General features: G+C 41.3%; 1 protein-coding gene across 1 annotated transcript in view; it reads left to right on the forward strand.

Annotated features, from left to right (window-relative positions):
• The first annotated feature begins 20,563 nt into the window (after positions 1-20,563).
• Positions 20,564-25,629, forward strand: part of STARD8 (StAR related lipid transfer domain containing 8) — an 83,003-nt gene continuing 77,937 nt past the window's right edge. The window contains exon 1 of the mRNA XM_038587607.1: positions 20,564-20,748. Within this exon, the coding sequence (XP_038443535.1) occupies positions 20,704-20,748 (45 nt within the window). The 5' untranslated portion in view covers positions 20,564-20,703. The remainder of the gene's footprint in view (positions 20,749-25,629) is intronic.

The following is a 25,629-nucleotide window of genomic DNA, read 5'->3' on the forward strand; positions in this document are numbered from 1 at the left end:
CTGTCCTCCCTTCTAACACCCTGGCTTTCTGACCTTGATGAGGTGGAAGACACAGGGCTCCAGAAATGCTACTTCTCTTGCCCATGGGCAGCACACCTCAGGCCCCTTGGTATGTGCTTTGCCTTCTTCCTCAGAAAATATCCTTTGTATGATGGAGACCTTTAGCAACATCTTAATAGGAACAATCAGAGGACTGGCAGGGGGAAGGGAAACATCCATGAGATAGGAGCTGGGAGAAATGGTTGGTGTTACAACCAAGAATAAAAGGCAATAAATAGACCCTACTGTCACTAAGGATAACAGTAAGGAAAATCCTCCCATTTGGACAGTTTTACAATTTCCAAAATACTTCCACAGTTATTGACCACTTTATATGTTGAACTTCAACAAAAGCCCCTGGGAGTAAGGGCCATTATCCCCAGGTCTCAAAGCCCTGCTTTCCTGACCATCTTAACCAAAAAGTCCCTCTAACCCCATCATTTTTCATCTTCTTCCTATACTATATTTTATAGCTCTAATCACTACCTGGCATTTTATTTTACTTTTATTGTACATGTACTTGTTAATGTATTTGTTGTTTGCCTTCCTCACTAGAATGTAAGCTTCAGGACAGCAGGGACTGTGATCGTCTCATTTACTATTAAAACTCCAGTAGTTAGAAGAGTGTTTGGCAATATGATGGGAGCTAAGTAAATATTTGTTTAATCAATTAATGAAATCTATAAATGTGGAACTCAAGCTCCACAAATGGGAACAGCTTTGTCCCAAGTCACACAGCTAGTCACAGTTTCAGACAGGACAAGATCCCATGTCCTTCTTTCACTTGACTCTCAGAACAGTGCTCTCTCTGTTCCCATGGAGTCATAACTGCTGCACAGTGCTTAGCTCTAAAATCACTCTGTTGATTTGGTGGTTAGAACACTAGAAGTAGGACATTGGGCTTGGTGCTCAGGGCCAATAGTAATCACCACAGTCTTGAAAAGGACCATTTGCCTTATATGAAGGAAAGCTCTGGCATTACCCATAAGCTGAGCTGCTGGGCATGGCCAGACAGCATCCCCGCAGTGGTCCAGGGAACTGCATGAAAGTGCAGATGACTATGTCCATGTCCACTGGTGGAAGGACTCCTACTAACTGTGGATGGGCTAGCTAGGGGGTGACTGGAGGTTGTTTTTTTATTATTCCCCTTTTTGTGGAAAGCTGGTGAGTATGAGACTTACTTATACAGGCTCAAGAATCAGCCTGCTAAGATTAGGAAGCTGGCTCTGCCACTTAGCAACTGTGTGATTTCAGGCAAACATCTCCTAACCACCTCCATTTCCTCATCTCTACCTACCACAAAGAGTTACTGTGAAGGTTAAATGAGGCAATTCATGAAAAGTATTTGGAGGGGTGTCTGGCACAAAGTGAGTGCTTGATGCATATTAGCCATGATTGTAGTTATTTTGCTAGAACCCATTATTATAATTTCTTCTTGTTATTGTTCTATTGTTATTTATTTTATTCCACCATCCTCATCATTCTTATTATTTCTCTTCTTTTGCTTATTTTTCATTCCTTATCATCTATATACTTTTTTTCCTCTAGCCCTAGGGATTGATGGTAGATGGGGAAATGGAGGCAAAGAACCCCGGCAGTAGTTTGTCCCAGGTTTCATAGTTCACCAAGTCATCAGGAAGGCCACACGTTCCCAGAAGAAGGCTTGCTTTCACTGAGTCTGGGCCTCTTGGGAAGCCTTCTTGCCGCTAAGGTAGGGTCTGAGTCACGCTGTGCAAACTGAATGTATCAAGCACAGGGAGGCAGATCCTTCTGGGCTGGACTATGCATTGTGGAGGGTCTATTATCTAATTTTGCCTGAGACCCAGCCACTTCTGGTCTCCATATCCCATAGCTTAGACCTTTTGATCCCACCTGCAGGCCCAATCCAATTCTTGGCACCCATCCTGATACTGGGCAACCCTAGGCCCACCTACCGGCTTCAACACCAGAGCCTTGCTATGGCTTGTTCCTAGACCTGTGCCCTAGTTTGAGGCACTAGGCTCTGACTGATAGCAGGGACCAAGTCTCCACTTTGTCCACCCAAGTTCTGATCCTTGGTGACTTGAGAGCTGAACACTGCCTTGCCTTTGCTTATCCCCTCGTAGACTGGCATCTGGTACTTTTCCTCTACTAGAATCCTGCTGTGTGTATACAGTCACCCTCTGACTATAACATTCCAGCTGCCCCTTAGAGTTTTTGGCATCACCTACCCCCAGATTCCTTGTCAGTTGCATGTTTTCTGCTGAGATGTTGTAAGACTAAAGACCTCCACTGCCCCCCTGGGTGTCTCATTTCCAGCTGTTACGTCAGGTCTTCAGAGAGCTTGTTCTGGCTGCCTTACTGCAGGGGTAGCAAGGCCTATCCCATATTGCCTACATGGATGGGTATGGTCATATTTAGATACCCTGAGGGGCATCCAGGTTTGCTTCAGCAAACTGAGGCTATGATCCTATGACAAGGAATTTGACTCCACCCACTAAGTCTGGCAAAGGAGTTCTCAAGCATCAAACGCCACTAACCTAGGGTCTCCCTGAGCCCCTGACACATGCCCAAGGGCCATCCTGTGGTCTAAGGAGACATCTTCTGTTGTGTATTTGGATTAGACTTTGTTTTCCTCCCTTGCTGGCCCGTGCTCCCACCCTGCACTTAGTCCTGCTAGGTTTTATCTGACTTGTGAGAATCAAGGCAGCAGCCCTTCTGCCAGAACATTTAGAGCCACCACTTCATGCAGAAAATTGCTCATATGATGGACTGATAACAACCAACAATCCTGCTGATAACCAGATGCTCACAGGATTCAGCCTTAAGTAGTCATGACTTCTTGTGAGGCCCTGCCAAGCCAGCTGTGGCCCTGAGGGGCCCTCAACCTTGAGAATGGAACTCAAGACCAAAAGTAATAAAATATCTAAGAATCAACTTAAGCAAGGAGTAAAAGACCTATACTTTGAAAACTATAAAATGCTGATGAAAGAATTTGAAGACTACACAAGCAAATGGAAAGATACTCCATGCTCATGAGTTAGAAGAACCAATATTGTTAACATGCCTACAGTCTCCAAAGAAACTTACAGATTTAATGAAATATCTATCAAAATACCAACAGCATATTTCACAGAACTAGTACTAAGATTTGTATGGAGCCACAGGATACAAAACAGCCAAAACAATTTTGAGAAAGACAACAAATCGCAATCCCAGATTTAAAAATATACTACAAAGTCATAGTAATCAAAACAGTATGGTGCTGGCAAAGACAAAACAAATAACACATAGATCAATGGAACAGGATAGAAACCCAGAAATAAACCCATCCTTTTTTGTTTTAAAGATTTTATTTATTTGTTTGAGAGAGAGAGAGAGAGAGAGAGAGAGAGAGAAGGGCAGAGACACAGGTAGAGGGAGAAGCAGGCTCCATGCAGGGAGCCTGACGTGGGACTCGATTCCGGGACTCCAGGACCACACCCTGGGCTGAAGGTGACGCTAAACTGCTGAGCCACCCTGGCTGCCCTAAACTCATCTTTATATGGTCAATTTGTTTATGACAAAGAAGGCAAGAATATACAATGGGGAAAATACAGTCTCTTCAACAAATGGTGTTGAGAAAACTGGAAAAGCTACATGGAAAAGAATGAAACTGGGTCACTTTCTTACACCATACACAAAATGGATTAAGTGGATGAAAGACCAAAATGTGATACCCAAAATCATCAAACTGTTAGAAGAAAATATAGGCAATAATTTCTTCAACATCAACTGTAGTAACATTTTTCTAGATATGTCTCCCAAGACAAGGAAAAAAAAAAACCAAAAAACTATTGGGACTACACCAAGATAAAAAGCTTTTTCAAAGTGAAGGAAACCATTAACAAAACAAAAAAGCAACCTACTAAATGGGAGGAGATATTTGCCAAAGACATATCTGATAAAGGGTTAGTATTCAAAATATATAAAGAACTTGTACAAGTCAACACCAGAAAACCCCAAATAACCTTATTAAAATGGGCAGAAGACATCAATGGACGCTTTCCCAAAGACATACAGATGGCCAACAGGCACATGAAAAGATGCTCAACATCACTAATCACCAGGGAAATGCAAAATAAAACCATAATGAGATACCAGTTTACACCTGTCAGAATGGCTAAAATCAAAAACAGGAAATAACAAGTGTTGGTGATGACGTGGAGAAAATGGAATCCTCATGCACTGTGGGTGGGAGTGCAAATTGTTGGTGCAGCCATTGTGGAAAGCAGTATGGAGGTTCCTCAGAAAATTAAAAATAAAATTACCATATGATCCAGCAACTCCACTACTGGGTAATTACCAAAAGAAAACAGAAATATGCATTCAAAAATATATATGCACTCCTAGGTTTATTGCAATAGCCAAGATATGGGAGCAACCTAGGTGCCCATCGATAGATGAATGGATAAGGAAGATTTTATTATATATATGTATATATGTGTGTGTGTATTACTCAGCCATAAAAAAGAATAAGATCTTGCCATTTGTGACAACATGGATGGACCTAGAGGTTATATTAAGTGAAATAAGTCATAGAAAGACAAATGCCATTCAATTTCACTCATATATGGAATTTAAGAAATAAAACAAATGAATAAACAAAGAAAAAGGGACAAACAAAACAGCAGACTCCTATATACAAAGAACAAGCTGGTGGTTGTCAGAGGGGAGGTGGGTAGGGGGATAGGTGAAATAGATTAAGGAAATTAAGAGTACATTTATCTCGATGAAATGCATAAAATCGTCAAATCATATTGTATACCTGAAACTAATGTAACATTTTATGTTAATTATATTTGAAAAAAAAAGAAAGGAGCCCAAGGCCTCTCCAGAGAGGTAGAGTAAGGTGTGGGCAACCAGGCTCAGCTAGGTCTCAGAGCTTGGTCTTTAGGCATCATGTCCCCTGCCCTTCCTCTAGCTCTCAGCATACCAGGATGGTTGAGGTAGGGGCAATAGGAGCTAGAAGGTGCTGAGCTGAGGTATTCAGAGATTTATTTTGTTTAAAGTTTTTATTTATTTATGAGAGAGAGAAACAGAGACACAGGCAGAGGGAGAAGCAGGCTCCATGCGGGGAGCCTGACGTGGGACTTGAACCCAGGTCTCCAGGATCACATCCTGGGCTGCAGGCGGTGCTAAACCACTGAGCCACCCGGGGTGCCCATATTCAGAGATTTAAAAGCATAAATGTATATCCTGCTTCTCCTAGAACCACCTGCCCCATTGGTTTCCAAACCCAGCTATTCATCAGAATCACCAGAGATCCAGGCCCTACCTCTTAAAGTTCTGATTCACAATATCTAGGGAGGTGTCTGTCAATCTATATTTTTATTTTTTTATTTTTTATTTTTTATATTTTTAAATATAGATGGACAGCCAGGTTCAGGAAGTATTAGTCTAGTCCAGTGCGCTCACATTACAGATGGGGGAATTGAGGCTCAGAGAGGCATATTTTCAAGGTCATATGGCAACTACCTAATCTGACATTGATCAGTTCTAATTTATCTTTTCTTATTCTAGCATTTAATTTACACACCCTTATGGTTGCTATATAAAATACAGGATGCCAGTTAAATTTTAATTTCAGACATATTTATACAAAAAAGATTACTCCTTGTTTATCTGAAGTTTAAATTTAACTGAGCTTCCTGTACTCATATTCACTCAATCTGGCAACTCTAAGCACCCTACACCACAGACCACCTAAGTGAACTTTGTCATATGAGCCAGATGTAATTTCTGAATTCCTTCTTCTTGGCCTTTGCATATCCTGTTCTCTCTGGAATACTCATCCCATTATTTCCCCAAATCCTGTCCATTCTTCAACCTTAATGCCACATCCTCTCTTAAACTTTCTTATTTTTTTGAGCTGATCTTCATCTATCCTCCTTGTCTATTTCCAACTCTTCATGCTACAACTTGAATGAGAGCTCCTTATCTACTTGTCTTAACTCTTCTGTGGATCATGAACCAGCCCTCCACCACAGCAGGAACTGTATTTGAGTAGAGAGTGATGTGTAAACACATAAGGTCTGGAGTCAGACGGGTTTTGCTGGAATTTCAGCTCTGCCACTTACCAACTGTAGGACCTTGGGAAAGATTTTTCATGTTTTTGGGATTCAGTTTCCCTTAACCATAAAATGGATATTTGAAGAGTAATTTCTACATAGGGTTGCTGTGAAAACTAAATGAGATGAAGCTTTGAGAGTACTTAGAACAGGGATCCCTAGGTGGCGCAGCGGTTTGGCGCCTGCCTTCGGCCTAGGGCGCGATCCTGGAGACCCAGGATCGAATCCCACATCGGGCTCCCAGTGCATGGAGCCTGCTTCTCCCTCTGCCTGTGTCTCTGCCTCTCTCTCTCTCTGTGACTATCATAAATAAATAAAAATTAAAAAAAAAAAAAAAAAAAAAAAAGAGAGTACTTAGAACAGAGCTGGTATACAGAAAATGCTCAATATATGTTAGCTATTGTAATAAATCAACATCTCTGTGACCCCAGGGTGAAGCATAGAGTAGTTATCACTAAAGTCTACTGAATGAATAAACAAATGAAATCATGAATACACAAGTAAAAGTAAGAGGCCTGGATATAAGATCTTGTGCCCTACTGACAGTGCTAGACGCCAATGTGAGCAGCTGTGTATTGAAAATATGTCTGCGTTAGAAAACCATGTTCTCTCAGGAGAAAGATTCTGCCCTTGAGGAGCTGTACAGAATACCATATTTCTCTGGGGTGTAAATTGTTTGGAGATTGTTACATGGTTTGTCTCTTCTATGCTTTTAGTCTCTACAATAATTATTGGAAATGAAAATCTAGACTTGTGCCTTTCACTCTATCCCTACCTTCCTATGAATTGCCAAGAAACTATTTCCATTGGGCTTTGCTCTCTCCCTTTGTTACAGTGAAAATCATTGATTAAAAGATAAGCAAATACTTGGAAATCAAGGCGCAGGGAGATGAGATAGAAATGCCATGTTCTGTTCAGGTTTACTTTTCTGATTCCTCACCATTGCCACCCCCCAACAAATGCAGTATTTGAGGGTTCATTGGATCCATAGCATTTACTAAAATGACTAAAAGATAAACAGGTGGAACTTAAAAGGAAGTGAGACAGGTGGTTTTCTACTGTAGTGGTATGTATTATTATCTGAAATCACTTATGGCTTTTGTTGGAACAAGTATACTGCCTGATATATAGTAGGTGTCAAGTAAATATTTATTGATTAGATGGCTGGACATTGTTGAAGTAAAAGCAGAGTATAAATGAATAAATACTGTTTTTTAAAAATAAAATAAATGAGGAAAATAATTCTTCTACCATTCCTTGCTACCTACCACATTCCTAGTTCAACCTGGAAAAGAGACTAATTAGGCCCTGCCACAGGAACCCTGCCTGAACTTTGATGCAAGTATCATTTATAGTCACCTCCAGTAGGCTCTTAAGGCTGATAGGAACATGATAGGTTAGTTGGGCCAACTTTTCCCTTGTATATGTCAAATGACACAGAGCTCACTACTTTAAAATTGTTACTATGTTCTTATCTATGCTATGGTCTTTGAATGCTCTGAAAAGCTCTGCATCAATGACAGATCTGGTACTAGAACCCAAATGTCTCTATAACCCAGACTAGGGTACACTTCATTGCACTACCCTTGGAATTATAAAGCTATGTTTATTCAGAGGTGTTGGGAAAAGAACTTTCCTATGGATCAGGTGACCTGGGTCCAAGCCTGAGTCTGCCATTGACTTGCTGTGTATAATTGGGTAATCCTTTCCTTATGTGTCCCTCAGATTCCCTTTCTGTACAATGACAATTTCAAACTGGATGATCTGAAAAACTCTTCTGGCTCACAAGTTCTAGGATCCTGTAATGAGGTCTAATCAAGATCTCATAATACAGTGGTTCTCAAAGTGTGGCCCAAGAATCCCTAGGGATAACCGGCACCCTTTCCTAGGCTCAATGAGGTCTCCCTTTTCAAAATACATATCTGTGGGAGGAAGGATTTTCTTCATATACTTCAACCAAAACAGCGTATCACAGCAAACTGAATGCAGAAGCATCTATGAGAATATAGTTCTCTTCTATTAAGTTAGATAAAGAGAATAGCAAAAAAATATGTGGAACCATGCCCCTCTTCTCAGTAAATTTATTTATCTATAGAAAATATTGTTATTATTTATAAATAATAATAAAAACATGTTCTAGAAACAAGGAGAAGATGATGGTGGAGTAGGAGGACCCTAGGCTTGCCTCATCCCATGAATACAACTAGACAACTATCAAATCATCCTAAATACCCCAGAAATCAACTTGAAGACCAACAGAACAAACTCCACAACTAAAGAGAGAGAAAAAGCCATATCTAAGAAGGTAGGAAGTGTGGAGATGTGATTTAGGGTAGAAATGGATCCTGACTGCTGCAAAGGAGAGGAAGATGGTGGAGAAGGACAGTTGAGAGAAAGAAGCACACAGGGAATCCCGCAAAGAGAACATTTCCCCATAGCCACTGGCTTGGAAAATGAGAGTGGCTGAATCTTTGTAAGTTCTTACAGCCAGTGGGGCTTAAAGACTGGAGTTTTAAAAGTCAGTGGGCTTGGCTGGGATAGATCCCAGAAAGCACTGTGCTGCTGTTAGAGAGAAGGCAGGCAAACAAACCAGGGACAGACAGCATGGAAATAGTGATCTGAAGACTGCCCGGAGTACACAGCAGGGAGAGTATTTGCTCTTCTCAGAGTGAGTCCTTGAGAGTCAGCATTTACAGAGACACTACTCCAGTAACAAAAGAGATGGCTGGCAACATTTCTTTCCCCTGCCCCCTCAGCATAAGCACAGAGCCACCTGCAGGAAGCAGATCAGCATAGCTGCCTAAGATGGCTGCCTAACTTGCTTGCACCAAGCTTCAACTTACCCCCTGCACTCTAGCAGGTCTGCCCCTCTCAGTCAAACTTGACTTAGTCTCAGTGAGATGGGCCCCTCCCTGATAAGACCAACACAAACCCCTGTCCACACCACATCTCCCCAAGACAGTTTTGGAAAGCCTAGTTCCAAAGGAGGTGGTGACAGAACTAATTTCACAAGCAGACCTGAGCACACCTAGTTAAAGCTCACCATACTCAGGCCAGGGACCAAAAACTGCCTCTGCAGGCAAAGAGAGCCTCTGCAGATGACTGGCCAGAAGGATAGAGTAGCCAAAACACAACAGCAGAACACACACAGCCACTTGGAGACACTCACTGAAGCATGAAGCTCTGGGCACTACATGACCTTTCTTCCTAAAGCCGATACTTTCAGAAAAGGAGACATAACTGGCTTTTCTAAAACAGAGAAGGCAGAGACTTAGACAAAATGTGAAGATGGAGAAATTTATCCTAAATGAAAGAACAAGATAAGGCCATGGCCAGAGACCTAAGCAAAACAGATATAAATAACGTGCCTGACAGACTATTAAAAGCAACAATCATAAGGATGCTTACAGAGCTTGAGAAAAGAATTGAAGACATCAGTGAGACCCTTACCAAAGAAATAAAAGATTTAAAAAGATACAGTAAAAGATGAAGAGTGCAATTAAAGAGATTAGAAACATGCTTGGTAGAAGAATAGCAGGTGGGAAGAAACAAAGTAACAAAGTAGTGACCTAGAAGACACAGTAACAGAAAGCAATGAAGCTGGACAAAAGAGAGGAAGAAGAATTATGGAACACAAGAATAGACTTAGTGAACTCAGTGACTCCATCAAATATAGTAATATTCATAATATAAGAGTCCCAGAAGAAGAGAGAGAAAAGAGGGAAGACAATTTATTTAAGGAAATAATAGCTGAAAGCTTCCCTAATTTGGGGGAAGGAAACAGACATCCAGATCCAGGAGGGTCAGAGAACTCCCATTAAAACCAATGAAAGCAGATCCACATCAAGACATACTGCAATGAAATTGGCAAAATATACTGATAAAGACAGTCTTAAAAGCAGCAAGACAAAAAAGTCATTAATTTACAAGAGAAATCCCAGAAGGCTAGCGGGGGGGTTTTCAGCAGAAACTTTCCAACACAGAAGGGAGTGGATTGATAGCTTTAAAGTGCTGTAAAGGAAAAATCTGCAGCCAAGAATACTCTATCCAGCAAGGCTATCACTCAGAATAGAAGGAGAGATAGTTTCCCAAACAAAAACTAAAGGAGTTTATGACCACTAAACAAGCCCTGCAAGAAATATTAAATGGGACACTTTAAGTTCAAAGAAGAGACCAAAAGTGAGAGTATAAAGGCAGAAAACACAAAAGTAGTAAAAATAAATATTTCTGTAAAAAATCAGTCAAGGAACTCACAAAAAATATATAAAACATAATAACATATACTTAAAACATGGGGAGGAAAGGTGTAAAGAATGGGTTTAAACTTAAATGACCATCAACTTAATAGACTGCTATTTGCAGAAGAGGTTAAATACAAACTTAATGGCAAGCATATATCAAAAACCACTACTACACATGCAAAGAATAAGGAGAAAAAAATCCAAATATATCACTAAATAAAAGCAACAAAACATGAAAGAAAGACATGTAAAGATCAGAGAAAATCTCCAGAAACAACAACAGAACAAGTAACAAAATGGCACTAAATACAAATCTATGAATAATTACTCTGAATATAAAGGGACTAAGCACTGCAATCAAAAGACATAGGGTGGCAGAAGAGATATAAAAAAAAACCAAGCCTATAAGAGACTCATTTTAGACCAAAGACACCTGAAGATTGAAAGTGAGGGGATGGAGAAACATTTATCATGTAAATGGATGTCAAAATGCTTATATTACACAAACTCAACTTTAAAACAAAGACTGTAACAAAAGACAAAAAAGGGTACTATGTAATAATAAAGGGGACAATCCAACAAGAAGATACAACATTTATAAATATTTATGCACCCAATATGGGAGCATCCAAATATATAAAACGAGTAAGAAGAAACATAAAGGAAATAATTGATAGTATAACAATAATATTAGGAGACTTTAACACTCCATTTAAATCAATGTACAAATAATCTAAATAGAAAGTCAACAAGGAAACAAAGGCTTTGAATGACACACTGTAGAAGATGGAGTTAACAAATATACAAGGACATTCCATCCTAAACAGCAGAATACACATTCTTTTCAACTGCACATGGAACATTCTCCAGAGTAGATCACATATTATGCCACAAAAAAAGGGCTCAACAAACAGAAAAAGATTGAAGTTATACCATGCGTTTTTTCTTACCATGACGCAATGAAACTAAAAATCAACTACAAGAAAAAATATGGAAAGACCACAAATACCTGCAGGTTATACAATGAATGGATCAATGAGGAAATATAGGAAGAAATTAAAAAATACATTGGAACAAATGAAATTGAAAACACTATGTTCCAAAACCTTTGGGACACAGCAAAAGTGGTCCTAAGAGGGAAGTATATAGCAATACAGGCCTACTTCAAGAAGCAAGAAAAATCTCAAATAAACAACCTAACCTTATACTAAAGGAGAAAAACATCAACAAATGAAGCCTAAAGCCTGCAGAAGAAGAGAAATAATAAAGATTAGAGCAGAAATGATATAGAAACTAAAAAGACAAAAACAAAAAGTTGAACAGATCAAAGAAACCAGAAGCTGGTTCTTTGAAAAAATTTAGGAAAATTGACAAACCTCTAGCCAGATTTACCAAAAAGAAAACAGAAAGGACCCTAATACAGAAAATTATAAATGAGAGAGAAGAAATAATAGCTAACAGCACAGAAATATAAATAATTCTGAGAACATTATGAAAAACTATATAGCAACAAATTGAACAACTGGAAGAAATCAATAAATTCCTAGAAACATATAAACTTACTAAACTGAAAAAGGAAGAAATAGAAAACTTGAACAGACTGCTAATCAGCAAAGAAATTGAATCAGTAATAAAAAAGTATCCCAAACAAAAGTCCAGGGCTGGATGGCTTCACAGGCCAATTCTACCAAACATTTAAAGAGGAGTTAATACCTGTGCTTCTCAAACTATTTCAAAATAAAAAAGGAAGTAAAACTTCCAACATCATCCAATGAGGCCAACATTACCATGATACCAAAACTGTATAAAGACACCACAGAAAAAGAGACTACAGGCCAATATCTCTGATGAACATAGATGCAAAAATCCTCACCAGAATACTACCAAATTGAATCCAAGAATACATTAAAAAATATTCACCAGGATCTAATGGGATTTATGCCTGGGTTGCAAGGGTCCTTCAATATTTGCAAATCAGTCAATGTGATACATCACATTAATAAAAGAAAGGATACCACCTCACACCAGTGAGAATGGGGAAAATTAACAAGGCAGGAAACAACAAATGTTGGAGAGGATGCAGAGAAAAGGGAACCCTCTTACACTGTTGGTGGGAATGTGAACTGGTGCAGCCACTCTGGAAAACTGTGTGGAGGTTCCTCAAAGAGTTAAAAATAGACCTGCCCTACGACCCAGCAATTGCACTGTTGGGGATTTACCCCAAAGATACAAATGCAATGAAACGCCGGGACACCTGCACCCCGATGTTTATAGCAGCAATGGCCACGATAGCCAAACTGTGGAAGGAGCCTCGGTGTCCAACGAAAGATGAATGGATAAAGAAGATGTGGTTTATGTATACAATGGAATATTACTCAGCTATTAGAAATGACAAATACCCACCATTTGCTTCAACGTGGATGGAACTGGAGGGTATTATGCTGAGTGAAGTAAGTCAGTCGGAGAAGGACAAACATTATATGTTCTCATTCATTTGGGGAATATAAATAATAGTGAAAGGGAAAATAAGGGAAGGGAGAAGAAATGTGTGGGAAATATCAGAAAGGGAGACAGAACGTAAAGACTGCTAACTCTGGGAAACGAACTAGGGGTGGTAGAAGGGGAGGAGGGCGGGGGGTGGGAGTGAATGGGTGACGGGCACTGGGTGTTATTCTGTATGTTAGTAAATTGAACACCAATAAAAAAATAAATTAAAAAAAAAGTAAAAAAAAATAATAATAATAATAAAAGAAAGGATTAAAAACCATATGATCATTTCAATATATGCAGAAAAAGCACTTGACAAAGTTACAACATTCATTCATGATAAGAAAAAAACTCTTAACAAAGTGGGTTTATCTTTGGGGTAAATCCCCAACAGTGCAATTGCTGGGTCGTAGGGCAGGTATATTTTTAACTGTTTGAGGAACCTCCACAGATACAAATGCAATGAAACGCCGGGACACCTGCACCCCGATGTTTATAGCAGCAATGGCCACGATAGCCAAACTGTGGAAGGAGCCTCGGTGTCCATCGAAAGATGAATGGATAAAGAAGATGTGGTTTATGTATACAATGGAATATTACTCAGCTATTAGAAATGACAAATACCCACCATTGGCTTCAACGTGGATGGAACTGGAGGGTATTATGCTGAGTGAAGTAAGCCAGTCGGAGAAGGACAAACATTATATGTTCTCATTCATTTGGGGAATATAAATAATAGTGAAAGGGAATATAAGGGAAGGGGGAAGAAATGTGTGGGAAATATCAGAAAGGGAGACAGAACGTAAAGACTGCTAACTCTGGGAAACGAACTAGGGGTGGTGGAAGGGGAGGAGGGCGGGGGGTGGGAGTGAATGGGTGACGGGCACTGGGGGTTATTCTGTATGTTAGTAAATTGAACACCAATAAAAAATAAATAAAAAAAAAAAACAAAGTGGGTTTAAACCACATAATAAGGGCCACTTATGAAAAACTGACACCTAACATCAGATCAGGAACAACATAAGGTTGTCTACTCTCAGCACATTTATTCAAAATAGCACTGGAAGTTCTAGCCACAGCAGTCATACACCAAAAAGAAATAGGAGGCATCCAAATCAGCAAGGAAGAAGCAAAACTATATTTGCAGATGACATGATATTATATATAGAAAATCCAAAAGACTCCATAAAAAAATAACTAGAACTATATACAAATTCAGTAATGTTACAAAATCAATATACAGATATCTTTTGCATTTCCATACTCCAATAATGAAGCAGCAGAAAGAGAAATCAAGGAATCAATCCCATTTACAATTACACCAAAGACAATAAGATAGCTAGGAATAAACCTAGCCAAAGAGTTGAAAGACCTGTATTCTGATAATTATAAAACACTAATGAAAGACTTCGAAGAAGACACAAAGAAATGGAACAACATCCCATGCTCATGTTTTGGAAGAACAAATATGTTTAAAATGTCTATACTACCCAAAGAAATCTACATATTTAATGCAGTCCTTATCAAAATAGCAACAGCATTTTTCATAGAGCTAGAACAAACAATCCTAAAATTTGTATGGAACCACAAAAGACCCTGAATAGCCAAAGTGATCTTGAAAAAGCTGGAGGTATCACAAATCTGGACTTCAAGGTATATTACAAAGCTATAGTGATTAAAAGAGTACGGTACTTGCACAAAAAAAAATAGACACATAGATCAATAGAACAGGATAGAAAACTCAGAAATGACCACAATTATATGGTCAATTAATCTTCGACAGAGTAGGAAAGAATATCCAATAGGAAAGACTCTCTTCAACAAATTGTATTGGGAAAACTGGACAGCAACATGCAAAAGAATGGAACTGAATAACTTTCTCACACTATACATAAACACAAATTCCACGTGGGTTAAAGACCTAAATATGAGACCTGTAACCATAAAAATCCTAGAGAGAGCACAGGCAGTAAGGTCCCTGATATCAGCCATAGAGCATTTTTAAAGATAGGTCTCCTGAACAAGAGGAATAAAAGCAAAAATAAACTGCACAGTGAAGAAAACAATCATCAAAACTAAAAGGCAATCTACAAAACGAGAGAAGATATTTGCAAATGACATATCCAATAATGGGTTAGTATCCAAAACATATAGGGAACTTATACAAATCAACACCCAAAGAACAAATAATCCAATTAAATGGGTAGAAGAAATAAACAGACATTTCCCAAAGAAGACACCCAGATGGCCAACAGCCACATGAAACAATGCTCACCATCACTCATCATCAGGGAAATGCAAATCAAAACTACATTCTCACACCTGTCAGAATGGCTAAAATGAACATTACAAGAAACAACAGGTATTGGCAAGGATATGGAGAAAGAGGACCCCTCTTGCACTGTTAGTGGGAATGCAAAGTGGTGCAGCCACTCTGGAAAACAGTATGGACGTTCCTCAAAAAGTTAAAATAGGGACACCTGGGTAGCTCTGTGGTTGAGCATCTGCCTTCAGCTCAGGTTGTGATCCCAGAGTCCTGGGATTGAGTCCCACATCCGGCTCCACACAGGGAGCCTACTTCTCCCTCTGCCTATGTCTTTGCCTCTCTCTGTGTCTCTCATGAATAAATAAATAAATCTTTTTTAAAAAGTTAAAAATAGAACTACTGTGTGACCCAGCAATCCCACTACTAGGTATTTACCCAAAGAATACAAAAATACTAAATCAAAGAGATACCTGAACTGCTATGTTCATAGCAACATTATTTACAATAACCAAGATGTAGAAGCAGCTCGAGTGTCCATTAATTGATGGATGGATAAAGGAGTGTGTATATATACAATGGAATATTACTCGGCCATTAAAAAGAATGAACCTTGCCATTTACAAGGACATAGAGAGTATAATGCTAAGCAAAATAAGTCAGTCAGAGAAAGACAAATACCATATGATTTCACTCATATGTGGAATTTAAGAAATGAAACAAATGAACAAAGGGAAAAAAGAAGAAAGAGACAAACTGAGAAACAGACTCTTAAGTATAGAGAACAAACTGATGGTTACCAGAAGGGAAGGGATGGGGGAGAGGTTAAGTAGGTGATGGGGATTAAGGAGCACACTTGCTGTGATGAACACTGCATGACATATGGAAGTGTTGAATCACTATATTGTACACTTGAAATATAACACTGTATGTTAAGTAACTAGAATTAAAATAAAATTCAGGGATACCTGGGTGGCTCAGCGGTTTATCCTTTGGCCCAGGGCGTGATCCTGGAGTCCTGGGATCAAGTCCCACATTGGGCTCCCTGCATGGAGACTGCTTCTCCCTCTGCCTGTGTCTCTGCCTCTCTGTGTGTGTGTGTCTCTCATGAATAAATAAATAAAATCTTAAAAAAAATAAAATTTAAATGTTCTAAAATGTTATTTATGTTAACATGTAATTTTTAAGCATGTCTTCTGAATGAATGAGTGAAGCAATGAATACTCATTAAATATCTTGTATTAATTTCTAATATGATAAATATCCATAGATATAGCCCACAAAAATAAAATTTATTGTCTTTAATAACTTTTCATAGCAGAAAGATGTCTGGAGAGTAACAAATTTGAGAACCACTTTTCTAATATATCTCTGACTTCTTGTCTTTGTTTGGTACAGCCTTCTCACCCCAGCGGTTCTGACAGTGATCTGCTTAATATCTGGCAGAAGGATTGGATGCCATTACCTTGTGAGGAAGCCATTCACAGGTCTCAAACACACCAAGCTTTTCTTCTCCTTCACCTGGGTTCCTTGACATGGACTGGTGATTTGGGCCTTAAACAAGATACCCTCTCACAGGCAGTGCCAGTTCCTGGGTAAGGAATTCAAGCAACTGGCCTGGTGAGTGTTCATGTGATAGATAGCCACCACCACCCCCAGCTTGTCTCCCTGCCCTAACTGTTGCACTTTCTTTTTTATTTTATTTTTTTTATTGGAGTCAATTTGCCAACATATAGCATAACACCCAGTGCTCATCCCGTCAAGGGCCCCCCTCAATGCCTGTCACCCCGACCCCCCTCCCACCTCCCTTTCCACTACCTCTTGTTCGTTTCCCAGAGTTAGGAGTCTTTCATGTTCTGTCACCCTCACTGATATTTTCATATTCTCTCCTTTCCCCTTTATTCCCTTTCAATTTTTTATATTCCCCAAATGAATGAGAGCATATAATGTTTGTCCTTCTCTGATTAACTTACTTCACTCAGCATAATGCCCTCCAGTTCCATCCACATTGAAGCAAATGGTGGGTATTTGTCATTTCTAATGGCTGAGTAATATTCCATTGTATACATAAACCACATCTTCTTTATCCATTCATCTTTCAATGGACACTGAGGCTCCTTCCACAGTTTGGCTATTGTGGACATTGCTGCTAGAAACATTGGGGTGCAGGTGTCCTGGCGTTTCACTGCATCTGTATCTTTGGGGTAAATCCCCAACAGTGCAATTGCTGGGTCGTAGGGAAGGTCTATTTTGAACTCTTTGAGGAACCTCCACACAGTTTTCCAGAGTGGCTGCCCCAGTTCACATTCCCACCAACAGTGTAAGAGGGTTCCCTTTTCTCTGCATCCTCTACAATATTTTTGGTTTCCTGTCTTGTTAATTTTCCCCATTCTGACTGGTGTGAGGTAGTATCTCATTGTGGTTTTGATTTGTATTTCCCTGATGGCCAGTGATGCGGAGCATTTTCTCATGACTGTTGCACTTTCTATACCCCCAACCTCCTTCCTCAACTTCATCCCAACTCCCCACCCCCATCAAAGAAAGCAGGCTTTATATACCACGCTGATCTTGGGAGGTATTGGGTATGAGGCAAGGGAGGCGCTCACAGATTCAGAGCCCTTATGGGATGTAGGAAGCAGAAGGAAGAACAAGAAGAGTGAGGATTCATGTTATTTTTTTAAAAAATATTTTATTTATTCATGACAGACACACAGAGAGAGGCAGAGACACAGGCAGAGGGAGAAGCAGGCTCCCTGTGGGGGGCCTGATGTGGGACTCCATCCCAGGACCCTGGGATCACGACCTGAGCCAAAGGCAGATCGTCAACCACTGAGCCACCCAGGTTCCCGTGAAGATTCATGCTAAGTGGCAGAACCCACTATGTGTCAGGTTCTTCATGTCCCTCCTTCCTTAATGACAAGGCTGGGAGCTGATTCAATATCTCTATCCTCATCCTCATGTTCCAGCCAGGGAAACAGGGTCCTAGAGATAAAGTGACTTGCTATAGGTGGTTACACAGCCAAAAAGCAGCTGGGCTTGGATCTGAACTCAGGGCTGGATGATGCCAAATCAATACTCTTTCTGCTTTACCAGAAGCAGGGAGAGTCAGGAACATCCAGGACAGGATGAAAGAGCAAGGGAACTAATATCTATTGAACATATACTATGTGCTGAGTCTGCTAAGTATAAATGGATTTTTTTTTTCTCAGTGACTCCCAGCACTAGCCCTCTTATGTAAACAGTTAATCCACAGCTTACACATGAGGCAGCAGGCTTGGATAAATGAAGTGTGTTTCCTAAGAGAGCACTGCTAGAAGGTAACAGAACCAGCATTCAAATCTAGGTCTGTCTGGTCCCAAAGCCTTAGCTTCTTCAATAATAACAGATAACATCTACTGAGAATTTACCTTATGCCAGGCACTATACTAAATATATACTAAATGCTTTAACTTAATTAATTTAAACCTCCCAACTACGTAGGTGCTATTATTATTCCCCATTTTACAGATGGGGAAACTAAGTCCATAGCAAGCCCAAGGTCACCCAGTTAGAAAGTAACAAAGCTAGGTTCTGAATCCAGGCAGTCTACCTCCAGAGTTCATGGGCTTAACACTGTTTTCTAATATCCTCAAAGCTAAACTGGTATGAGAAGCCCAGAACTGCAACCATTCTCCTGGTCTCTCAGGTCAGTGTATTGCCTCCAGAGTGAATGCCCAAAGCCACCTCCTCCCAGTGGCCTAAATCCAAAGAAGGAGATGGACTTTAGGAAGCAAGAGGCCATGTGGCCATCCTAGGAGGTCTGTTCTCCTGCCATACAGTGTATCCAACAGTTGATTCATAGTTCTCCATCATTAGGTCTCTGGCTGTGAGGGAAGAGGGCATATATTCCAAGGACAGAATGCTACTCTGCCTGGTAGCAGGGAGCTGCCCTTACAAGACTGTCCATTGGAGGTGAGTGGGAAGGAGGCTTGTCTTGTCTAGGGCTGATCATCATCCTAACAGGGCCAAACAGAACAGACATCTGAGGCAACCCAGAGGTCCAGGCTAGAGAGAGAATGAGAGGTCAGTCATCATAACCTCCCCAGGAGACAAATCGCAAAACAGGGCCACAGAATAAGTTGTAAGGAGGGGTGGAAAGATTCTTGCAGACTCTTGGGACAAACCTCTGGATCAAGCCACCAATGAGGAAAGTCCTCAAAGACCCCAGCTGGGGTCTCTGAACAGGAAGTGAGGCCAAGGGGAGTAAGTTATTCTCGGCCTTGTGATGACACATGCCCCCAGAGACTCATGCCTGGCCTTTTGCCATGGGGTTCCTAGGAGTCTTCTGGCTGCCAGCCACAGCACCCGGCCTGCTGAGGCTTGGGGGAGGGAAGAATCACTGCTTCTTAAGAGCTTCCTGCCCATAAAACCTCTAGAACTGCCTAGTGCTAACTTTATTCTTCCTGAAAGAACTGACTTCAGTGTTTCCAGGAGGTTCAAGCTCAGATTCCAAGCTAAACTTCTAGATCTGGAGGTTTCTGAGCATGGGAGTAGATAAAGGAGGAAAACATCATCTCCTCAGATGTCAGCAAAGGGCATACACCCGGGTTATCTGAGATGGAAGAGAGCTATGATGCCTTGAGGCATATCAATGAAATGGCCTTTGTGGGCTCAGATTCTCCTTGGAACATCACCTGACTTGTTACGGGCAGCACAGAAATTCTGAAAGGAGCTGTAATTGTTGTCCAGAATGTAGTTTCATCTAGACTTGTCCTGTACTTAACCCCTAATAGGAGTCATACAAAATACTTAAGACTTAGACACCTGTGACCCTGCCTTTCATTGCACAGAAAGGAAAACAGAGGTCCAGAAAGGAAAATGCCTCCCCAGGGTGCCAGAGTGATTCACTATTCTTAGCTTTAAAGTGGAGTTGGAGAGTGACCCAGTGATCAAGGGCCTAGAGTCTCATGTCTAAGAAAGTTTCCCAGGCTCATAGCTTTTCAACTTCCGCCAATTGCCTTCACACTTGCCTAGGTCCTGCCTGGGTTGAATGTTCTCCTCCTGGGCTCTTTTCCTGGCACTCTTTCCACAGCCCCTGTGTGGTCTTGATTATACCCAGAGGCCTCCACGGATCGCTGGTGTGTCATTCAGCAGGAGGCAAGAAGGCATGCATGCCAGCATGCAGGTGGCAGACTGATTGGTGAGCCAGCCGGCAGGCTGGACAGTCCAAGCTTGGGAACTGTAATGTTCAAGGAATTTCAACTGTCATTGCTCTCCACTCCCAGCCAATTGCTTAAGGGTGCCGAGTTTGAATCAGTGACCCGCCTCCTGGTCCCTCCTCCTTAGCTAGTCTCTCTCTCCCTCCCTCCCTCCCTACTTCCCTCCCTAGGGCCCTCTGGGAGGCGCCTGAAGAGGAGGCAAGCTGAACTCAGGCCAACCACTGCTCTGTGTCTCTATTCTCCTCGCTAGTATGGCTGATGGAGCACAGGGCCAGGGCTGATTCTCACGGAGGCCTGCATCCCCTCTAGTCTAGTCCCTAGAAAGAAGGAGGCCTGTGCCCAGCAGAACTCTGCTGGACTCTCCCAGCTCCCTGCACTTCTCCACCATGCCTCTGCTGGATGTTTTCTGGGCTTGCTTCAGGAAAGTAAAGGTAAGTGGCTGCCCAGACCCAGCCCACTCCACTGCTCAGAGGGGAAGAAGGCAGCTGGGGAACCACTGTGTGCCAGCTGGAAGGCAAGTGGGCTTCTGAGACTACTTTGGAGCTAGAAAGAATTGGATTCAAGTCTTGCTTTTGTCACTTAACCAGCTCTGTAAATGTATACTGTTTTCCCATAAAATTAAGTAGGCTAGCTGAGTATCATAAAAGTCTATTGCTTCCCAGGCCTTGCCACAAAAGCAAGATACTTAATTCCTTTGATCCTCAGTTTCCTCAGCTTTAAAATGAAAACAATAGTGGTACCAATCTCTATAAGGTGATGAAGTTGGTATTATTATTTATATACCATGTGTTTGCAAGTAAAAGAGATGTGTGTAAAGCTCCTAGCATGATGCCTTGCATATATATAGATAGATATATAGAAATAGATATAGATATATATAGCGCATCCATATGAGAGGCAGTAACTATTATTATTTTTTTTCTGAACACACATTTCCTTTTATTTTTATTTATTTATTTTTTTCCTTCTTTAGTTTTCTTTTTTTTTAATTTATTTTTTATTGGTGTTCAATTTACCAACATACAGAATAACCCCCAGTGCCCGTCACCCATGAGGCAGTAACTATTATTATGATTACTCTTACTAATTTCTGTCAACATATATCAAGCTCTGTGCTAGGCACCATAGGAGTTACATGAAGACAAAAAGGGGCATGGCTTCTGTTCTCAAAGAGGTGGTAAAAAAAGTGACAGGTCTTTATCAAGACCTACTATATATGCTAGACAGTCAGTAAATGTTTTTAAAGATTTTTATTTATTTATTTATTCATGAGAGAAAGAGAGAGAGAGAGAGAGAGAGAGAGGCAGAGACACAGGCAGAGGGAAAAGCAGGCTCCACACAGGGAGCCCGACGTGGGACTTGATCCCAGGTCTCCAGGATCACGTCCTGGGCTCAAGGCGGCGCTAAACCACTGGGCCACTGGGGCTGCCCAACAGTCAGCAAATTTTTGTTGAGTGCCTACTATATCCTGGACATGGGGAATACATGAGCACAACAGGACCCACAAGGATGTGGAGGACATAATTTCTGCTCTCAAGATCCCAGGAACTGATGGTTATTTGGTATCTGCCATGTACTGGACATAGGCACTTTCAATTCATTAACTGTGGTGGTAATCTTTACCAAAACCCATTGTTTTCCTGTTTTTATAGATGGTGAAGGAACACTGTAAAAGATTTGGGAAGGTCATTCAGATATGCCTGACAGAGTTGGGGTCTGAACTCCTAAAGTCCCTACTTCTCTTGACACTATGTGATGTCACACAATTTAATTCAGTAGGGAAAATTTTAAATAAGTAGCCTGACTGTAAAATAGGACAAAGGAAAGGCTGAGACCCTTGGAAAGAAAAATCACTTCCACCAGAAGGGACTTGGAAAAGTTTCACAGGAGGTCACATTTGGGCTGAGCCTGAGGCTTGAAGGAAGAGAAGACTTTGTCAGTCCTAAATTGGGGGAAGGGCATTCCAGGCATGCCTGGCAGAGGGAATTTTGTGAGCAAGAGTCTGGAGGCATTCAAATGGTGGCGAGTTGGGGGAGGGCTGGTTTTGTAGGGAGTCTCAAGTACAGGGTCTGAGGGGAGAAAAGCTAGATAGGCGGAATGGGGCTGCCTCCCATAGGGTTTAGAATTGATGCCTGGGGCTGTGGTCTTTACCTAGTGGGAGTCCTAAATGTGATTTTCACCCATCTGCAGTCAAATGGGAGAGAAGTGAGAGTGATGTAGTACAATTTTCAGAAAGCTAAATTAATTCAACTCAGAAGATTATTATTTATTTGGAGATTATTATGTCCTTCCAATGGGGTGGGGTTCAAGAGTGAGAAATTTTAAAAATATCTGTCCTCAGCAAAATAAAAAGTTTGCAGTTCTCTTTCTTTCTTCTTTCTTTCTTTTCTTTCTTTCTTTCTTTCTTTCTTTCTTTCTTTCTTTCTTTCTTTCTTTCTTCTTTCTTTCTTTTTTCTTTCTTTCTTTCTTCTTTCTTTTCTTTCTTCTTTCTTCTTTCTTTCAAAATTGTCTTTCTCACCTATGATATTCCAAAGTCCAGAGACTGTTGTTTTAGGGGATCAGGAGGATTTCAGTAAAGTAAGGATATAATTCAATGGACACTTTTAAGAAATGCACTCCAGCAGCCCTTCCACTCCAGTTTAGAAGGGCCCAAGTGGTGATGCAGAGGCCAGGAAGATGGCAGCGATGGCAATGAGGCTAGGTGGCAAGGAGATGATAAAAAAAAATGGATCTAATGATAAGGGCAAGGCAGAGGAGAAGCAAAAATGTCTGTGAGACTTGACACCTGATTGGCACCACTGTCCTCTACTCTCTGGTTAACCAATCTGGGTGATTGGCAGGGATTTATATCACTTTGTACTCATTACCTCAGTCTCAGACTCCCAGAAAACTCTCTGCCCATGTCAGTCTCTTAGAAATTGTTGGGGCAGGACAGCCCCCTAAAAGACTTGGAGACCTCTATCCCAGTCCCAGACACTAGCACACACACACATACACATCCACTCCTGCATGTCCACAAACATAGGATGTACACATATATATGTTATAGTTACACACTCATGCATAGACACACCATTCAAGTGTGCACACACATCCATATCAAAATAAACACATGCAAATGCACACACACACACACAGAGTGCACATTCACAATCATGTAAACTCACACACATATGCCTGAATGCACATACAGAGATAGGCACACATGTACACAAATCAATACCTTCCCATGCATAAGCATGCAGACACACAGAGACCTAGGCACATAGACAAAGTCATGTAGACATACAAAAACATTCACATGGCACAAAGGTATATATGCATGCATGCCCACACACAGGGCTATGGCAGATATGAATCAACACATGGTTGCATCTCAGGGCTAAGAGGCAGCCTGCCAGACCCACATACATGCTGCTTTTGCAATGCTACTGCTTTGAGATCCTGGTCAGATAGGCAGGCCTTCTGGGCTTCTAAGCCCAGTTAAGGGCATGAGCTTCTCTGAGCCACCTTCCCATTCTGAGCCAGGCCCCCTTATGAGCAATTGCCTGATTGTGGGAGAGCTGACTGCAGAGACATGGCTGTAGTAGTCTGCCATAGCTGAAAGGGATCTTTTAGATTACCTCATTCAACCTTCTTGTGGTCCTAATGGAGACACCAAGCCCCCTACCATCCTATACCATATAGTGCTCTCTAACAGCTAAAGATATATGAGAGGGAGGGGAAGCAGAGAAACTTAGGTTTGAATTCCAACCCCCCCAACCTGATACACACACACACACACACACACACACACACACACACACACACACACTAGCTGCCTTTGAGCAAGTCCTTTCTGAGTCTCAGTTTTCTTATCTAAAAAATGATACTAATCAGTGCCTGCCTCACAGAGATGCTATGAGACTTTGGAGCGGTTATGTCTTTAAGGTGTTCGGCATAGAGTAGGTGGTCAACACATGACTCGTTGAAAGCAGATTTCCAAACTGCATGCCGGGGGGCACCAAGGCAAAAAACAAGGGTTATTCTATATTTGGAAACTCCAGGGTTAAGATCTCAGGTCTTTTTTTAAAAAAAGATTTTATTTATTCATTAGAGAGAGAGAGAGAGAGAGAGAGGCAGAGACACAGGCAGAGAGAGAAACAGGCTCCATGCAGGGAGCCCGACGTGGGACTCAATCCCAGGATTCCAGGATCATGCCCTGGGCCAAAGGCAGGCACTAAACTGCTGAGCCACCCAGGGATCCCCAAGATCTCAGGTCTTATCTGCTCCTTAGGCATATTACCTTCAGCACTCTACTCTGGCCCTGCCTGAGTTTAGGACCAGAAGCAGCCCATTTGGGAGCTGAAGGGTGCCACCTCAGAAGCCAGAGATACTGGGAAGGTAACAAGACACCAGGCCAGGGCCCAGGACTGCTTGAGCAGCACTGGGGTTAGGCGCAGCCAAGGGACAAGACGTTTGGATGTGAGATGAACCCAGTATAAATAGTTCCATATGTGTCTGATGTGTCTTCCCTGGAGACCAGCAAGGGCCCGAAAGGTATCAATGGCCTCTCAGCGCAATCGAGGATGCATATGAGTCCAGTCCCCACTCCAGCCTCACACTCACACATGCATGCACACAGGACTCTTTCTTTGATGTGTCCTTTTGCTCCTTTCCGGCACCTAACATGGTGTTATGCACATAACAAGTGACCAGAATTTGGATCCTCTCTCATGTAACTCACTTTGTATCAGGTGGACATATCTATTTCTGGAGGGCACTGACCTGGGAGGTGGAGAATCTGGCTGGAGCTCCATCTCAGCCATGACCTCTAGGTGACTTTGAGAGGGTAAATACTCCCTGCTGTCTCTCAATTATTTTCTCTTATAACAGGTAAATAGTCATACAATAATCAGAGATGGAAAGGTCTATAGAGGTCATCTGTTCCTCTCCCTTCCCTCCTTCTAAACTGTGGATGAGGCACAAAGATGGAAAGAGATGTGCCCAAGGTCACAGGGGGGCAGTCAGAACACAGCCAGGTCTATTACATAGACATAATCTCTTTCCTCCCCCTGTGGCAAAATCCAAACACAATTTGTCTATGGTAGAATCTAATGGCAATACTAAGTGGGACTTCTACACACATATCACATATACATGCACAGTAAGCACACATGGCAATATCCCTGTCTCACCTACTTGCAAAGCTTCTATGGGAGGCAAAGCAAATTATGGACAGAAAAGTCCTTTGTAAACTGGAAAGCCTCAGAGAGTTTAGCCATCCAGTTATGGTCCAACAAGGGACATGACACTTGTCCCCAGTCACTGTA

The sequence above is a fragment of the Canis lupus genome, chromosome X (genome assembly GCF_011100685.1).
Source record: "Canis lupus familiaris isolate Mischka breed German Shepherd chromosome X, alternate assembly UU_Cfam_GSD_1.0, whole genome shotgun sequence".
Taxonomy (NCBI): domain Eukaryota; kingdom Metazoa; phylum Chordata; class Mammalia; order Carnivora; family Canidae; genus Canis; species Canis lupus.